The sequence below is a fragment of the Jaculus jaculus genome, chromosome 3 (assembly GCF_020740685.1).
Source record: "Jaculus jaculus isolate mJacJac1 chromosome 3, mJacJac1.mat.Y.cur, whole genome shotgun sequence".
Classification (NCBI taxonomy): Eukaryota; Metazoa; Chordata; class Mammalia; order Rodentia; family Dipodidae; genus Jaculus; species Jaculus jaculus.
Genome location: NC_059104.1, coordinates 166,439,687 through 166,457,317, shown reverse-complemented (window position 1 = coordinate 166,457,317; position 17,631 = coordinate 166,439,687). Strand labels below are relative to the sequence as shown.

Here is a 17,631-nt window from a genome sequence, read left to right as displayed (position 1 = left end):
TGAACTCATGGTGATACTCCCTCCTCCACTTCCCAAGTGCTGGGATTAAAGGTGTGTGCCACCATGCCCAGCTGGGCAATCATTTTTGACATGATCAAGGAAAGGTGGCTAGAAGTTGTAGGCTTGTATTTATGTCAGCTGTCAACAATTCCTCTTTGAAGTCTCACTCACCACTCTCCCTTTGGTTTCTTTGATGCAGGCAGGGTCTCTCTCTAGCACAAGGCTGACTGGAAGCTCACTCTGTAGCCCAGGCTAGTTTGCACTCACAGTGATCCTCCCACCTCAGCCTTCTGAGTTCGGGGACTATAAACAGAGAGAGAGAGAGAGAGTGAGGGAGAGAGAAAGAGAGAGAGAGAGTGAAGAAGAGAGAGAGAGAGAATGAATTGGTGTGCTGGGGCCTCCAGCCACTGCAGTTGAACTCCAGACACATGTGCCACTTTGTGCACATGCATGACCTTGTGCATCTGGCATATGTGGGATCTGGGGAGTCGAACATGAGTCCTTAGGCTTTGCAGAGTAGCACCTTAACTGCTAAGCCATCTCTCCAGCCCTGCTTGAGTTTTTGATACAAGGTCTCTCACTGCACCTAGTATCAGTGATTCAGCTAGACTAGCTAGCCAGCAAATCCTAGAGCTTCTCCTGTCAGTGCCTCCCTGGCACAGGATTACGGACCTGTGCTGCTATGCTTGGGTTTCTTTTTTTTTTTTTTTTTTTTTTTTTTTGTTTTTTGAGGTAGGGTCTCACTCTAGCTCAGGCTGACCTGGAATTCACTCTGTAGGCTCAGGGTGGCCTCGAACTCTCGGCGATCCTCCTACCTCTGCCTCCCGAGTGCTGGGATTAAAGGCGTGCTCCACCACGCCCAGCTATGCTTGGTTTTTATGTGGGCCTGGGGATCCCCACTCAGATCCTTGTGCTTGTGTGGCAAGAACTGTACTAAGCTATCTTCTTGACCCTTATTTGAATTCTTTTTTGTTTGTTTGTTTTGGTTTTTCGAGGTAGGTTCTCACTCTAGCCTAAGCAGACCTGGAATTCACTATGTAGTCTCAGGGTGGCCTCAAGCAATCGTCCTACCTCCGCCTCCCAAGTGCTGGGATTAAAATCGTGGCCACCACCCCTGTCCTTATTTTAATTCTTTTTTTTTTTAAATATTTATTTATTTATTATTATTATTTTGGGTTTTTTTTTAATATTTCTTAACATTTTCCATGACTTATTTTAATTCTTTAGTGGTGTCTTCACATTGTTCACATGGTTCACATTGTTGAATTTTGACTCAGTTTGACATTTATTAGTTTATTCTATCCATGTACTAAGCATTATGTTAGACCCTATAATAGTTGAGTAAAATACAGTTCTTGCCTGCCAGGAGCTTAAAATCAAGAACTGGAGGGTAAAAAAATACACACATACAACTGAAGTATAAGAATTTTTATTAATATCATGCAAATAAAAAAGTGCCAAAGGCTAAAAGTTCACACTTCAGTGAGGAAAAGATTTAGCTTCATGAAGCATGTAAAATTTGAAATCATCCTTGAAAACTCATCACCAAAAAATAAATGCAGACATTGCTTTCAACAAACAAATAATTTGACACTCATTTTAGAAAGGCTGTGCTTTTCAGCATATTATCATGGATAATATTTTAATATATTTGATAACATTCACTTTACCTTTCTGTATTGATAGTGAGTCAGTTTTTTAAATACATTTTATTTATTTGGGAGAGAGATACAAAAATAGGCAGGCAGAGAGAGAGAGAAAATGGGCGTGCCAGAACCTCCAGCCACTGCAAACAAACTCTAGATGCATCTAGCTTACATGGGTCCTGGGGAGTCAAACCTGGGTCCTTTGGCTTTGCAGGCAAACACCTTAACCGCTAAACCATCTCTCCAGTGCCATGAGTCAGTTTTTATATTAGAGTGGAGTGATGCTTACTTTCTGCTCATTATTTTGGATATACTGATTTGGTGTTAAGAGTCCATTCTTTTTTTTTTTTTGTATTTTATCATGATTTGGTTCAGGATCCTCAAGTTAGTTAGGAGACACATGATGTCAGTTTGCCACAACACTGTTGATGTTAATTAAAACATTGGTCACTCGAGTAGGGTGATGATTCCGATTTTCTCCATTTTGAAGTTAACACATTCTCCTTTGGGATTAATAGAAATGTGTAGGAAGGCATTCTGAGACTATAAATACATCATCAAATACTTAAGCACAAGGTTTAGCATTCATAGGTGGTTTTCTAAAGCCCATTAGGGATTGGGAAAATGGCCCAACAGTTAAAGGTGCTTGCTTACAAAGCCTGCCAGCCTCAGTTCAGTTCTCTGCTATGTACATAAAGCCTGATACAAAAAATGGCAAGGGGGCTGGAGAAATGGCTTAATGGTTAAGGGCTTGCCTATGAGGCCTAAGGACCCCAGTACAAGGCTCGATTTCCCCAGGACCCATGTTAGCCAGATGCACAAGGGGGTGCACGTGTCTGGAGTTCGTTTGCAGTGGCTGGAGGCCCTGGCCTGCCCATTCTCTCTCTCTCTGTGTTGCTCTCAAATAAATAAATAAATAAAAATAAACAAAAAAAAATGGCAAGAGGCCTTGACATACATATACACACACATGAGTAAATAAAAATATTTTTAAAATAAAGTCAATTATTCTTTGTACATTTACTGATTAGCATTCTAAGAAAGAATCAACCTTTTCTTGGCTTCAGGTTCTTTTTCTAGGAATCTCCCCTATATAAGACCTAGAGCAAGGATGTTTTATGCCAAGAGAATGCTTGATTACAATCATGGCTTCTAAGCTTCCCTTGCATTCCCACTCCCAGGGAAGAAGCATCTAGGTTCCATGCTTTGTGTTTTTTTTTTTTTTATGTATGATTTTTTTTTTATTGACAACTTCTGTACTTTCAGACAATAATCCATGATAATTCCCTCTCTTTGCCCACTTTTCCCTCCATAATTCCACTTTCCCTCATATTCCCTCCTTTTCTCTGTAAGTCTCTTTTATTTTGATGTCATTGTCTTTTTCTCCTTTTATGAGGGTCTTGTGAAGGTATTGCTAGGCACTGCGAGGTCATGGATATCGAGGCCAATTTCTGCTGGACAGTCACATTGTAAGGACTGGTACCCTTCCTTTGACCCTTACATTCTTTCTGCCACCTCTTCCACAATGGACCCTGTGCCTTGGAGGGTGTGATAGAGATGTTTCAGTGCTGGACACTCCTTTGTCCCTTCTTCTCAGCACTATGGTGCCTTTTGGGTCACCCCAGTGGTCACTGCCATCTGAAAAGAGAAGCTTCTCTAACTAAAAGTGAGAGTAGCATTATTATATGAATACAAACATTAATTGAAGTGCTTACAGGGCCATTTGGTGAGCTTAATATATGCATTTAGCCAGACAAGAGCAGGCTTTATATCTCTGAGGCTCATGACCTCCCTGCCATAGGTTTTTGATTAGGTTTTCAGTACCAAGCATTATTCCCTCCCATAGAGTGGGCCTTCAGTCCAAATAGAGAGCAGTTGGTTTCCCCCAGAACAGACATGCCACTGTTGCACCTGTTCAGTCTGGCTAAACTTGAGGCTTCCAGGGTCTACTGTTTTCACTGCTGATGATTTCTTTGTCCCGTAGTGTTGCATTCAATGCAGCTTTTTCTAGCTTTCAGTTGGCTACTCTACAGAAAGGAGGTTTTCAGCTCAGCCCCAGCTTGACTTCTCAATGACCTTGCTGCCCTGGCATGTGAAGTCTTCAGCAACAGGGTCTTACAATCTATTTCTTGTTGGAAACCAAGGGCCTTGGCAATAGCCTGTAATGTTTTGGAGGCAACAGGGACCTCCCTGGCCAACAGCTCACTGGTAGGTATCCATCCCTGGCACTGAAAATTTTCTAGTAGCAATCTGGCTTCTGGATGTGCTATTATCCAAAGTAGGCTTTCATATGTCTTAGAATATCTTGAATTGTGATTGACCCTCCCTCTATCTTTCTCTTGCTCAATATCTTCCCCTGGCCTCACACAGGCCATTCCATTCCCTGTGATCTGTTCTTCTACTTACATATGTACAATACCATCTCCTTAAGTCCTGCCCTCTCCTCCCTCCCCTATACCCTTTTTCCAGCTTACTGGCCCCTGCTACCTATTTTTGGTTCCATCTCACACACAAGTCTACACAACCATAGCTAGGATCCACATATGAGAGAGAACATGCGATGCTTGGCTTTCCGAGCCTGGGTTACCTCACTTAGTATAATCCTTTCCAGATTCATCCATTTCCCCACAAATTTCATTTTTCTTTACTACTGAATAGAACTCCGTTGTTTAAATATAATTATTATCCTTATTATCTATTATTCATCTAGGCTGGTTCTATTTCCTATTTATTGTGAATAGAGCAGCAGTAAACATGGTTGTGCAAGTTTCTCTATGGTAGTGAGAAGAGTCCTTAGGATATATGCCTAGGAGTGCTATAGCTGGGTCTTATGATAAATCTATTTTTAGCTGTCTCAGGAACCTCCACACTGATTCCACAATGGCTATACCAGACTACATTCCTGCCAACAGTGTAGAAGGAAGGGTTCCCCTTTTTTTCACATCCTCGACAACATTTATTGTCATTTGTTTTCTTGATGATAGCCCTTCTGACAGGAGTGCGATGAAATTTCAAAGAAGTGTCAATGTGCATTTCCCTGATGGCTAAGAATATAGAGCACTTTTTTAGATGTTTATATGCCATCTGTATTTCTTCCAATGCGAACTCTCTATTTAGTTCCATAGCCCATTTTTTAACTGGGTTGTTTGATTTCTTATAGTTCTGTTTTTTGAGTTCTTTGTATATTCTGGATACTAATCCTCTGTCAGATGTGCAGCTGGCACAGATCTCCTGTTCTGCAGGTTGACTCTGCTCTGATCACAGTGTCCTTTGTTGTATAAAAGCTTTGTGATTTCATGGGATCCCAGTGGTTGATTAGTGGTCTTATTTCCTGAGCAATTACGGTTATTATAGTCAGAAAGTTATTGCCTATGCCAATGTGTTGAATTTCCCCTACTTTTTTCTCCAGCAGTTTCAGAGTTTCAGATCTGATATTAAGGTCCCTGATCCACTTGGATTTGATTCTTGTGCATGGAGAAAGATAAGGATCTATTTTCATCTTTCTACATATAGATACTCAGTTTTTCCAGCACTACTTGTTGAAGAGGATGTCTTTTCTCCAATGAATATTTTGGGCATTTTTGTCAAAAATCAGATGCCGTAGCTCCCTGGATTAATATCTAGGTCCTCTATTCTGTTTCAGTGATCTACATGTCTATATTTGTGCAAGTACCATGCTGGTTTTGCTACTATGACTTTGTCATGTAGCTTAAAATCAGGTATGATGATACCAGCAGACTTGTTTTTGTTGCTCAAAATTGTTTTGGCTATTTGAGGGTGTTTGTGCTTCCAAATGAATTTTAGGATTGCTTTTTCTATTTCTGTGAAGAATGTCATTGGAATTTTAATGGGGATTACATTAAATGTATAGATTGCTTTTGATAAGATTGATGTTTTCACAATATTGATTCTTCCAATCCAAGAACATGGAATGTCTTTCCATTTCCTAGCGTCTCCTTCAATTTCTCACTTGAGTGTTTTAAGTTCTCATTGTAGAGATCCTACACTTCCTTGCTTTGGTTTATTCCAAGGTACTTTATTTATTTATTTTTATTTGAAGCAATTGTGAATGGGAGAGATTCCCTGATTTCATTCTCTGCATGCTTGTTGTTAGTAAATAGGAAATCAACTGATTTCTGTGTGTATATTTTGTATCCTGCTACATTGCTAAAAGTGTTTATCAGCTCTAACAGTTTACTGGTAGAGTCTTTAGGGTCCTTTATCTATAGAGTCATATCATCTACAAATAATGATAATTTGATCTCTTCCTTTCCAATTTGTATCCCTTTTATGAGTGTCTCTTGCCTTATTACTATAGCTAAGACTTCCAGTACTATATTAAATAAAAGTCGGGATAGTGGACACCCTTGTCTTGTTCCTGAAATTAGTAGAAAAACTTCAAATTTTTTCCTATTTAGTATTATGTTGGCTATGGGTTGGTTATAAATAGCTTTTATTGTGTTGAGATATGTTTCTTCTATTCCCAGTTTCTATAGGACTTTTAAAAATTTTTTTTTAATTTTATTTATTTATTTGAGAGCTACAGAGAGAGAGGAGGGGAGAGAGAGAGAGAGGGAGAGAGAATGGGTGCGCCAGGGCTTCTAGCCACTGCAGACGAACTCCAGACATGTGCAACCCCTTGTGCATCTGGCTAACGTGGGTCCTGGGGAGTTGAGCCTCATACCGGGGTCCTTAGGCTTCACAGGCAAGTGCTTTAACCTCTAAGCCTTCTCTCCAGCCCTTTGTAGGACTTTTACTTTGAAGGGATATTGGATTTTGTTGAATGCCTTTTCTGCATCGATTGAGATAATCATGTGATTTTTGTCATTCAGTCCATTTACATAATGTATTACGTTTATCAATTTGCATATATTGAACCATCCCTGCATCTCTGGGATAAAACCTACTTGGCCAGGGTAAATAATCTTTCTGATATATTCTTGTATTCTGTTTTCCAATCTTTTTTTTTTTTTTTTAGAATTTTTGTGTCTATATACATGAGGGAGATTGGTCAGTAATTTTCTTTTTTTGTCCTGTCTTTGTTGGTTTTGCTATCAAGGTGATGCTGGCTTCATAGAAGGAGTTCAGTAGGATTACTTCCCATCCTAGTTTTTGGAAAAGTTTGAGAAGTGGTAATGTTAGTTCTTCCATGAATGTCTGGTAAGATTCACCAGTGAATCCATCTGGGCCTGGGCTTTTTTAGTTGGGAGACCTTTTTTTTTTTTTTTTTTTTAACTTTTCTGAGGTAGGGTCTCTCTCTGCCTCAGGCTGACCTGGGATTCACTATGTAGTCTCATGGTGGCCTTTAACTCAGGACATTCCTCCTACCTCTACCTCCCAAGTGCTGGGATTAAAGGCGTGCACCACCACACCTGGCCTTAGTTGGGAGACTTTATAACTGCTTGGATCTCTGTACATGTTTTAGGTCTATTGAAATGGTTTAATCTCATGTTGATTTAGTTTTGGTAGGTCATATGACTCAAGGAAATCATCCATTTATTTCAGATTTTCAAACTTAGAGGCATAAATATTCCTAAAATATATCCTAATGATTTTCTGGATTTTTTTGGTATCTGTTGTAATGGTGCCTTTTTTTTACCTCTGATTTTATTAACTTATGTCTCTTCTCTCTTTTTTCTGGTCAGATTTGCTAAGGGTTTATCCATCTTGTTTCTCCTTTCAAAGAACCAGCATTGATTCTTTGGATGATGATGATGATGATGATTTGGGTTTCTATTTTATTAATTTCTGCCCTAATCTTTATTATTTCTTCCCATATACTGAGTTTTGGTTTGCCTTGTTCTTCATTTTCGAAGGCCTTAAGGTGAAACATTAAATTGTTTACTTGTGAACTCTCTAATTTCTTTCTTTTCTTTTTTTTTTTTTTTTTTGTTTTGTTTTTTGTTTTTTGTTCTTTGAGGTAGGGTCTCACTCTAGCCCAGTCTGACCTGGAATTCACTATGGAGTCTCAGGGTAGCCTCAAACTCATGGTGATCCTCCTACCTCTGGCCTCCCGACTGCTGGGATTAAAGGTGTGTGCCACCAAGCCCGGCTCTCTAATTTCTTAATATTGACACTTAGAGCAATATATTTCCCTCTTAGGTCTGCCTTCATTGTGTCCTAATGATTTTGGTATATTGTATTCTCATCATCATTTGATTCTGTCAATTTATTGATTTCCTTTTTCCATGACTTTCTGTATGCCCTGTAGTTTTTCTTCTTGCTGATTTGTAGTTTAATCCCGTTGTGGTCAGATAGAGTACAAGGGATTATTTCAGTTTTCCTGTATTTGTTAAGATTTGTTTTGTGTCCTAATATATGGTCTATTTTGGAGAATGTTCCATGTGCTGCTGAGAAAAATTATATTCTGCAGCGTTTGGATGGAATGTTCTGTAGATATCTGTTAGGTCCATTTGTTCCATGACATAATTTTATCCAGATGTCTCTGTTTACTTATTGCGGGGAAGACCTGTCAGTTGATGAGAGTGGGGCATTGAAGTCAACCAGTATAATTGTGTTTGGTGTTATCTGTGACTTTAAGTCTAATAGTGTTTGTTTGATGAAATTGGGAGACCCCATGTTAGGAGCATATATGTTTAGGAATATAATGTTTTTGTGTTGGAGTGTTCCTTTAATCAGTACAAAGTGACTTTCTTTTAAAGAAAATATTTTAATTTATTATTTATGTGTGTGCAAGAGAGGCAGAGAATGGGTGTGCCAGGGCCTCCAGCCGCTGCAAACGAACTTCAGATGCATGTGCCACCTTGTATCTGGCTTACATGGGTACTGGGGGATCGAACCTAGGTCCTTTGGCTTTGCAGGCAAGGGCCCCAACCACTAATCTATCTTCCGAGCCCTAAAGTGACCTTCTTTACCTTTCCTCACTCATACTGGTTTGAAGTCTATCCTGTCAGATATTAGGATAGCAACCCCTCCTTGTTTCCTAGGCCCATTTGCTTGAAATACCATTTTCTATCCTTTTACCCTAAGACAGTGTCTGTCTTTTATTGAGAGTTGAGTTTCCTGGAGGCAACAAACAGCAGGATCCTGCCTTTTAATCCAGTCTGCAAGCCTGTGTCTTTTGGTTGGGGCATTGAGGCCATTGATATTAAGAGTTTTTATTGAAAGGTATATGTTCATTCTTGTCATTCTTCTTGTTTTGTAGTGCTTCCTGTTTTCCATTTTTTCTCTTGTTTTATCCTGTTTTCTTCATGTGGGTGCTTTGCTTTCTCTTCAGTGTGAAAGATTCCTTCAAGAATTTTCTGCACAGGTGGGTTAGTTGTCATACATTCTTTTAGCCTGTTTTTGTTGTGGAATGTCCTAATTTCTCCTTCAATTTGGATACATAGCTATGCAGGATAAAGTAATCTTGGTTGACCATTATTATCTTTCAGAACTTCCAATACATCTTTCCAAGCCCTCTGGCTTTTAAAGTTTGTATTGAGTAATCTGCTGTTATCCTGATGGGTTTGCCTTTATCGGTAACTTGCTTTTTTTCTCTTAAGAGCTTTCTATATTTTTTCTTTGGCTTGTGTGTTTGGTAGTTTAATTATAGCATAGCAAGGAGAGGTTCTTTCCAGGTTTTGTAATACTCTTTAGTTATGTGCGCGCAGAGGGAGTGGGGGAGAATAGGCACACTGGGCTTCTTGCCACTGCATACAGACTCTAGACATGTGTGTCATGTTGTGGACCCAGCTTTACGCGGGCACTGGGGAATTGAATTCAGGCAGTTAGGCTTGTAGGTCAGCCAGTGTCACTGAAAAAATAAAGGTAGATTCAGGTTCAGTGAGAGACTGTCTCAAGGAAATGACCTAGAAGAGGACCCCTGACATTCTGTTGGCCTGTGCACAGGGCCACACTTCTGCATGCATATTACACACACCACACCACACAGTACACAGACATCCATAATTTTCAAAAAAGGTGACTTATGCATGGATGCTATCAGCTATCATTTTGTATCAGGAAGAATATAGAGATAGGATATTTATCAAAGAAACTAGGGGTGGTATGGTTTGGGAGGGGACATGGGGTCTGTTATTTTGAAGACTTCATGTGGAAGAGGGAAATGAATTGGTTATTGTGGATTTGTATATGGATACTAGAACCAGTGGATGGATCTATTTCTTCTTGGTATAAGAAATAGAAGAATATAATAATATTAAAAAATATTGTCACAGTTGTACAAACTGAAAGGAAAGCCTCTTAGAAATACCTGATCCTCCATTGCTGGAGCTTGCACACTGGTGGGGATAGTGTACGATTCATGATTGCATTAAACTTTAAAATCCCTTTTTAAAAAAATATTGTTTTATTTATTTGAGAGAGAGAAAGAGGCAAAGACAGACAGAGAAACAATGGGTGCACCTGGGCCTCTAGCCCTAGTGAGATGAGACTCCTAGTGTTTAAGGTTTGCACTGTGACCCCAGCATCAGACCCCATAAGCATGGACCTAGGTCTAAATATAAGCTAAAAAGTGGAGGGAAAGGGGCCATTCACCTAGGTTCACATTTCCATTTTGTATCATTGCTGTTGGGGTTGCTGTATGATACTTGGTGGTTTTTTAGCTGCTCTGAGTGTAAATAGAAAGATGGCACAATCTCTCAGTCCCTATGGAGTGCTGTTATTTGGAGTTACAGTTTCTGGTTGGTACTCTGGTTATGTAGGATTTTGTTATTCCTATTTACCTTATCTTTATAGACATAATCCCTGCCCTCTGAATAGTCAGTGGTTTTCAGAGTTATGATGTAGAATCATTCTTTGCCTATATCATCATGAGACTTTTTTTTTCTTTTAAATAGTCTCTTACCATGTTTGCCTGAAACTCTGTGGCATTCATGCATTCTTCTCTCCCTCAGCCTTGCAAATGCTGGAATGACAAGTGTGTGCCCTGGTTTCTATACCCACACCACAAAGCTGTAATTCCAGCACTCGGGAGGTGCAGGTCGAAGGATCAGGAATTCAAAGTTATCCTTGGCTACATAGTGCATTCTAGACCACCCTAGGCTGCATGAGACTCTGTCCCAATCAGTCAATCAATCAATCAGTAAGATAGTAAATGAAGCCTATCTGCTTAAAATGTAAAGGAAGACTGCCATATGCTTCCCATGGCATTTGAAATTACAAGGTCGTATCCTTCAGATTTCTTTATATTGGAAGTTTAATAGGAAATGTGCATCTCTGGTGTGGTCTATTTTCTACACACTGTTTTTAAGAGAAAGTACTGCTTGAGGTGTTTTTTGTGTGTGGCAGTTTTTGTTTTGTTTTCTGTTTTTAAGACAGGTTCTCATGTATTCCAAGATGGCCTCAGACTCTATATAGCTAAGGGTGACTTTAAATTCCTTATCCTCCTACTTCTGCCTCCCAAGTGCTGAAATTATACACATGAGCCACTATTCCCGGCCTGTCCGTTAACTTTATTTGAAAATTCCAAACCTAGTGGATGTGGTGGCGCATGCTTTTAATACCAGCACTCAGCAGGCAAAGGTAGGAGGATCGCTGTGAATTTGAGGCCAGCCTGAGACTACACAGTGAATTCCAGGTCAGCATGAGCTAGTGAGAGACCCTACCTCAAAAAACAAAACAAAACAAAAAATATTGATTTTATTTTCTTCAAGAAGGTTGTTTCGCTGGGCATGGTGGCGCATGCCTTTCATCCCAGCACTCGGGAAACAGAGGTAGGAGAATCACTGTAAGTTCGAGGCCATCCTGAGACTACATAGTTAATTCCAGGTCAGCCTGAGCTAGAGTGAAACCCTACCTCGAAAACCAAAAAAAAATAAAAATAAATAAAAAAGAAGGTTGTTTCAATAGAATCATTGTTCCCTTTACTCCAACATTTTTGGACAACTTTGTGGGTTTCAAAAATGCAGAAATGGGGCTGGTAAAATGGCTTAGTGGTTAAGATGTTTGCCTGCAGAGCCTAAGGACCCCGGTTCGATTCCCCAGGACCCATGTAAACCAGATGCACAAGGGGGCACATGTGTCTGGAAGTTTGCTTGCAGTGGCTAGAGGCCCTAGTGTGCCCATTCTCTCTTCCTCTCTATCTGCCTCTTACTCTCTCTCTCAAATAAATAAAAAGTTTTAAAAAATGCAAAAATGTGTATTCTGTTTCGTTTTTAGCTACTTTTACTGACCAGGCCAGTTCAAAACAGTCTCTTTTTCATTTGTATTTGTCTTGTTTGCTTTAATAATTTGATGTTTACTCCAAGATAAAAAGCTACACATCTTTTATCTTTCTCCTGTTATCATCTAGATTTGAGATTAGGGATCATGTCTTTATGTCCTCTGTCATTTCTCGTGTATTGTCTTAGTAAAAGGAGTTTAGCAAGTATTCATTCGGCTAGTTCAACTAGGTCATTTATAGACAGAAGCCTTTTAAAATCATTTGTTGCTTATTCTATGTACATTTAATATTTGCATATGAATATAATAGACCTTTAAGTTAAGGCTGTAATTTATTTTCAAACCAACTAGGAGTCTTAGAATTGAGAACTTCCGGGGTGTATCAACGACCATATTTATAATGTTCTTTATAAAACCTATTTACGTATATATGTGTGTCTGTGTGTGTGCTTATGTATATATTCATGATCCACATAGTGGTGCTTTAGTCAGTGATAGACTATATATACAGTGATAGAATGATAGGCAAGGCCATATAGCCTACCTTTGTAGCAAGCTCTGCCACCTAAATATGTGCAAGTATGCTCTGTTATTTTCACAATGACAGGCTTGCCTAACAAGACAACCTATTCCTGTTGTAAGCAATACATAACTAGCTATTAATTCATTGTATCTTTTTGGATCTGGGGTAGAGAGGTAATTTTGTTATCATTAAATATTTTAGAAACAGTGAAGTTAAGACCCATGTAATCAACTTGCTAGTAATTAACCAAGTGGAGACTTTAACCCAACTCTAACCTCTTAAGTGTTTCATTCGTCCTGTTTCATCATGCTCCTAGATCGTCGTTTGTTTTTTTCTTACTATCAGTAATGCAGCCATCCCTTAAGTGTTCACTGCATACTCACACTGTGATACAGAAACATTGTCAGGTGCATTGGGGAAAATCAGACACCTACGTTTTGATTTTACTAAGCACAAACATGCACATCTATATAAACAGCAATTTAGACCAAATTGTACTTTGTCTTCTCACGTGTTTGTGTCCACAGACTGTATGCTTCTGAGCATCCTTTGATGACTCTGTGACATCCTTAAAACCCTCAGTGCCAAATATAGATCGGATATATAGGTAGCCAGTGTGATATAAATGAGTGAATGATCAAATGAATTCAGAAGTGAGAGAGACAGTATGTCTTCTGGGGCTTACAGTCTTCTTGGAGATATAAACTTGGAAATTTACAATAAATACAAAGATAAGCAAAGAAACATTGTTTTATTTTAAAGAGAAACTTTGTTTATAGGGTTTGTTTGTTTGTTTGTTTTTTTAACTGATATGAAACAGATTCCCAGCCTGTAGTTCACGTTATTGCTTCCCGGCGTCAGGACTGGTCAGAGCATGAGCTTGCAGTGGAGACCAGCCCCACCGTGATATATCAGGACGTATCCAGTGAGTCACAGTCAGCTACCTCAACAATCAAGGCTCTCCTAGAACTCCAGCAGACGACAGGTATGTCTCCGCGTGCTCAACTGAAGAAAGCAGCTTTTCTCTAGAGACGGGTTGTGCTAAAGTGCTACCACTGTTAAATATTTTCTGCACATCTTCCCAGCCCCCCCCCGAACTTGTCTATAACCATTGGTACAGTCTCTGTATTTGTTAGCTCTGTAATGTGTACACAGGGTGCATATGACCATTGTCAATAGAAAAGAGGAAAAAGTTGCCAGGCCTGTCATCTGCTTAAAATGGATAGTGCTTTTGCTACCAGAAAGGAACAGGTCTACCATTAAGTGCAAGTGTAGGTGAGTTCAGTTACCAGCTATGTTTTAGAATAACAGGACAGAGATTAAGGGACCCCTGCCATCCTCTCTACGACTGGCAAGCAGTTTTGCCAGCATAAACCATTGTTAGAGATTCATGCTACCATTCTAATGTGTTTTAATTTTATGTTCAGATTTATTATTGCTCATTCGCTTGAGCTTCTAGGCACAAGTGAACTCATAATAAAATCCTATCTATAGGGCTGGAGAGATGGCTTAGCGGTTAAGCGCTTGCCTGTGAAGCCTAAGGATCCCGGTTCGAGGCTCGGTTCCCCAGGTCCCACGTTAGCCAGATGCACAAGGGGGCGCACGCGTCTGGAGTTCGTTTGCAGAGGCTGGAAGCCCTGGCACGCCGTTCTCTCTCTCCCTCTATCTGTCTTTCTCTCTGTGTCGCTCTCAAATAAATAAATAAATATAGATAGGATTTTTTTTAAATTTTTATTTATTTATTTGAGAGCGACAGACAGAGAGAGAAAGACAGATAGAGGGAGGGAGAGAGAATGGGCGCGCCGGGGCTTCCAGCCTCTGCAAGCAAACTCCAGACACGTGCGCCCCCTTGTGCATCTGGCTAACGTGGGACCTGGGGAACCGAGCCTCGAACAAGGGTCCTTAGGCTTCACAGGCAAGCGCTCAACCGCTAAGCCATCTCTCCAGCCCCTATCTATATTTATAATTACCAAATATCTGTGATAAACTCTTTAAGACAAACCTCTATAGGTAATACTGAATTTTCTGTTACAGTAAGTCACAGATGGCCAGACTACTTAAAGGATTGCAATGGTGATCTAATCTAACCTTTCATGTTAAAAATAAGCTGAGATCTAGAGAGGTTAGTCAGTTATTAAGAGGCAGAATGAGTCTGCATGATGTTTCATTATTACCGTGTTCAGTATTCTCTACTTAAGGAGTCACATTTGTACTCATTTGGTTTGGTTTGATTTCTTTACTTAAAATGATTGTTTTGAGTTTTTTAGTGGATTACTGGTTAGTATTTATTTGTAACTTCCACTCTATACTGGCATTTAGTGTTAAGTTGTATATGATTCTTTGTATTGATGTGTTTTTGGCCTTAGACATTTTTTTCAGTTCCTTATCTTTGATGAATTCAACCATATATATTAATGCTTATTAGATATAGGACCACTGAATGATTTTGTTGAAAAGGTGATAAAATGAAGAAAATAAGTCTATTCACAGAAACCATTATTGACTGTCAGCTGTTCTCTATTAGTTATTTTTGCAGAAGCAGAGGACCCATTTTTCCCCAAAATGAAAATTTTTTTCTTTAAGTAGCATTTCTTTGGCACTGTCTTGAATTGGGCTGAGGGACAGGCTGTCACTCTATAGTTCAGGCTGGCCTTGAACTTACAATGTAGCTCAGGCCAGCTTTGAATTTATGGTAATCCTCCTGCCTCAGTAAATGTTACATGATTTTTGTTTTTCTTGTGCTGGGGATCAAATCCAGGGCCTTATGCATGCTAGGCAAGCACACCACCCTGAGCTATATCCCCAGGCCCTTGAATTTTTAATAAATCAAAGTAAACTAATCACTGAGATGTGCTTTTCTGGACAGATGTGGCCTAGAGCAGATCATAGTGTATACAGAGATAGCAGGGGCCATGTTGAAGGACAAAGGGAGTAACACCCCAAGGGGAGGGCGTAAAGGGAAATAGCTGGTGGGAGCTCACTGGGGATTGGAAGTGATTGCGCATAAATGCTCGTAGGCCACTGGCTGCCATGACGCAGGTTGTGTCCTCTACAAACAACCGTGCAGTCTGTAGTTTTCAGCCCGTTACCTTCTTAGCTCCTGCCGGTGTTGCGCCCCAGAGCTGTGATCCATTATTCCCCTGGACGACTCTGGTTTTAGTACCTGTTTACAATAAAAGTTAACTTTTCCCTGACTTTTTTATACAGTAAAGGAAAAATTGGAATCTAAACCAAGACAACCCACCATTGACTTGAGTCAAATGGCAGTGCCTATTCAGATGACCCAGGAAAAGAGACATTCTCCTGAGAGTCCATCCATTGCTGTGGTAGAGTCAGAACTGGTTGCTGAATACATCACTACTGGTAGGTGTCCTCTTAAAAAATGTCGTACAAAAATAGTGCTGCGTTTGTTGATTTCATGGACTGTCCTTTGAGGTTGAGAATATTCTTCTTTATATTTCTAGCTTCCTGTTTGTTTTTAGAGCAGATTGATACATTTGGGATTACCTTGTCTTTGATGACTAGGAAAAGTATCAATAGGATGTTACAGAGTCTACAAGTTACATAAAACTAAAGTTGGCAAAATAGTATCAGTGAATATATAGCAACAATTGTAGGGGAAAGAAAAAATAACTTTCATCTAAGAGTAAGTTTTTTGTTGTTGGTTGTTTTTTTTTTTGAGGTAGGGTCTCACCCTAGCTCAAGCTGACCTGGAATTCACTATGTGGTCTCAGGCTGGCCTCGAACTCTCAGTGATCCTCCTACCTCTGCCTCTGCCTCTGAGTGCTGGGATTAAAAGTATGCGCCCCACTAAGAGTAAATGTCTTTTGTTTGTTTGTTTGTTTGTTTTTCAAGGTAGGGTCTCACTCTGGTCCAGGCTGACCTGGAATTAACTATGTAGTCTCAGGGTGACCTCGAACTCTTGGCGATCCTCCTACCTCTGCCTCCCAAGTGCTGGGATTAAAGGCTACCACGCCTAGCGAGAGTAAATATTTTTATGCATTTGGAGTTTTTATACTTTTGTGAGGAGGTGAGTCAAGAGAAAAAGAAGGTATAAAAAAATATATCTTCATTTTTGCTTACTACAAAGAAATGTGCAGAACTAAGAGTTATGGTGGATAGCAAATTAGGTCTTTAAAATGTAAAGGAAACATTTGTTCTATAAAAAACACAGTACAATGTGGAGAAGTTAAATTCTTTCATATTTTGGTGAGCTAACACCTGAAATACTGCTTTCTGTTTTGGACACCACTTCATTAACTTGAGGTTTGAAATGGCTTAACAAATATATAAATAATCAAGGGGTTTGGAGAGATGACTTATGAGGTAATTTATAGAGAGCTCCAGTCTTTAAGTTTTCTTAAGGGAGAACACAAAGTTACAAGTATCTGAAGGATTTAATTGCCATAGAAGAAAAGCACTTCTGTTGCATTTTAGGAGATAAGGTTGATGGTTTAAAATTTCCCAAAGGGAAAATCCAATTAAAATTATGGAAAGCCATGTAGGATCTAAAGAGGTTTTTATCAGAAAGCCAATTAACATAGAGGCCAATATGTTGGGCATCTGAATATTAACCGCTAGGGTAGCTTAGACTATTAAATGGTAACTAGATGAAAAGACTTGTGATTTCTTCCCTTATCCTTTTCAGAGCGCACTGATGAGGGAACGGAGGTTGCTTTTCCCCTTCTAGGTAAGTGGTGTGCATCCATTGTACGTAATTAAGGTTTGTGGGGGAACCACTTAAATGGATGCGCTCTACTCTGATCTGGTAGTGGAAAGGTAAGCTCCACTCAGTGAAAGGGAAAGAACCATTGACTTTGCAGAGTAGTTGGATTCTTTCTCAGGAACAAGCATTTTCATGCTGGCAAAAAAAAAAAAAAAAAAAAAATCTGTTTTTTAAAAAAAACTAGCAATAAAAGACTCCTGTGGTGTTTGGGCCAGTTAAGGTTACTTCATCCACTTTCCAAATATTTTTTCTGTGACCTCCTTCTGTAATCACCTCCTCTCAGATTCCCTGGCTCTATCACTTTGTAGTAAATGTTAGTTTTGTTTGGCTTTCTAAAACTGTAATTTTCTAAACTTTGGGTACTTGATATGGAGAAATTTATAGTATCTTGAAGGAGAGTTATTTTTACATTGTTGATTTTTTGGTAGATATATTGTTTTATTATTTTAAAAACTTATAATAATTATCAAGCTTAGTTGTGAGCAGCAGAGATGTTCTGTATAATCTGGTAATTTCATGAGAAATTTATTATCTATCTTTCAAATAGTTGGGAGCATGTGGAAGATTTTATTAACTCACATAATTTAAAATGCTCATGTAAATATACTGTA

General features: G+C 39.3%; 1 protein-coding gene across 10 annotated transcripts in view; it reads left to right on the top strand.

Moving 5' to 3' along the window:
- The window catches only part of Emsy (EMSY transcriptional repressor, BRCA2 interacting), an 86,449-nt gene that overhangs the window by 56,933 nt on the left and 11,885 nt on the right, over positions 1-17,631 (top strand). For 6 of the 10 annotated variants that reach the window (XM_045145253.1, XM_004656253.2, XM_045145252.1 and 3 more), the window contains 3 exons: positions 13,115-13,279; positions 15,502-15,657; positions 16,943-16,984. In XM_045145253.1, the coding sequence (XP_045001188.1) occupies positions 13,115-13,279; positions 15,502-15,657; positions 16,943-16,984 (363 nt within the window). The remainder of the gene's footprint in view (positions 1-13,114; positions 13,280-15,501; positions 15,658-16,942; positions 16,985-17,631) is intronic. The other 4 variants (XM_045145251.1, XM_004656257.2, XM_045145256.1 and 1 more) reach the window with 1 other exon arrangement.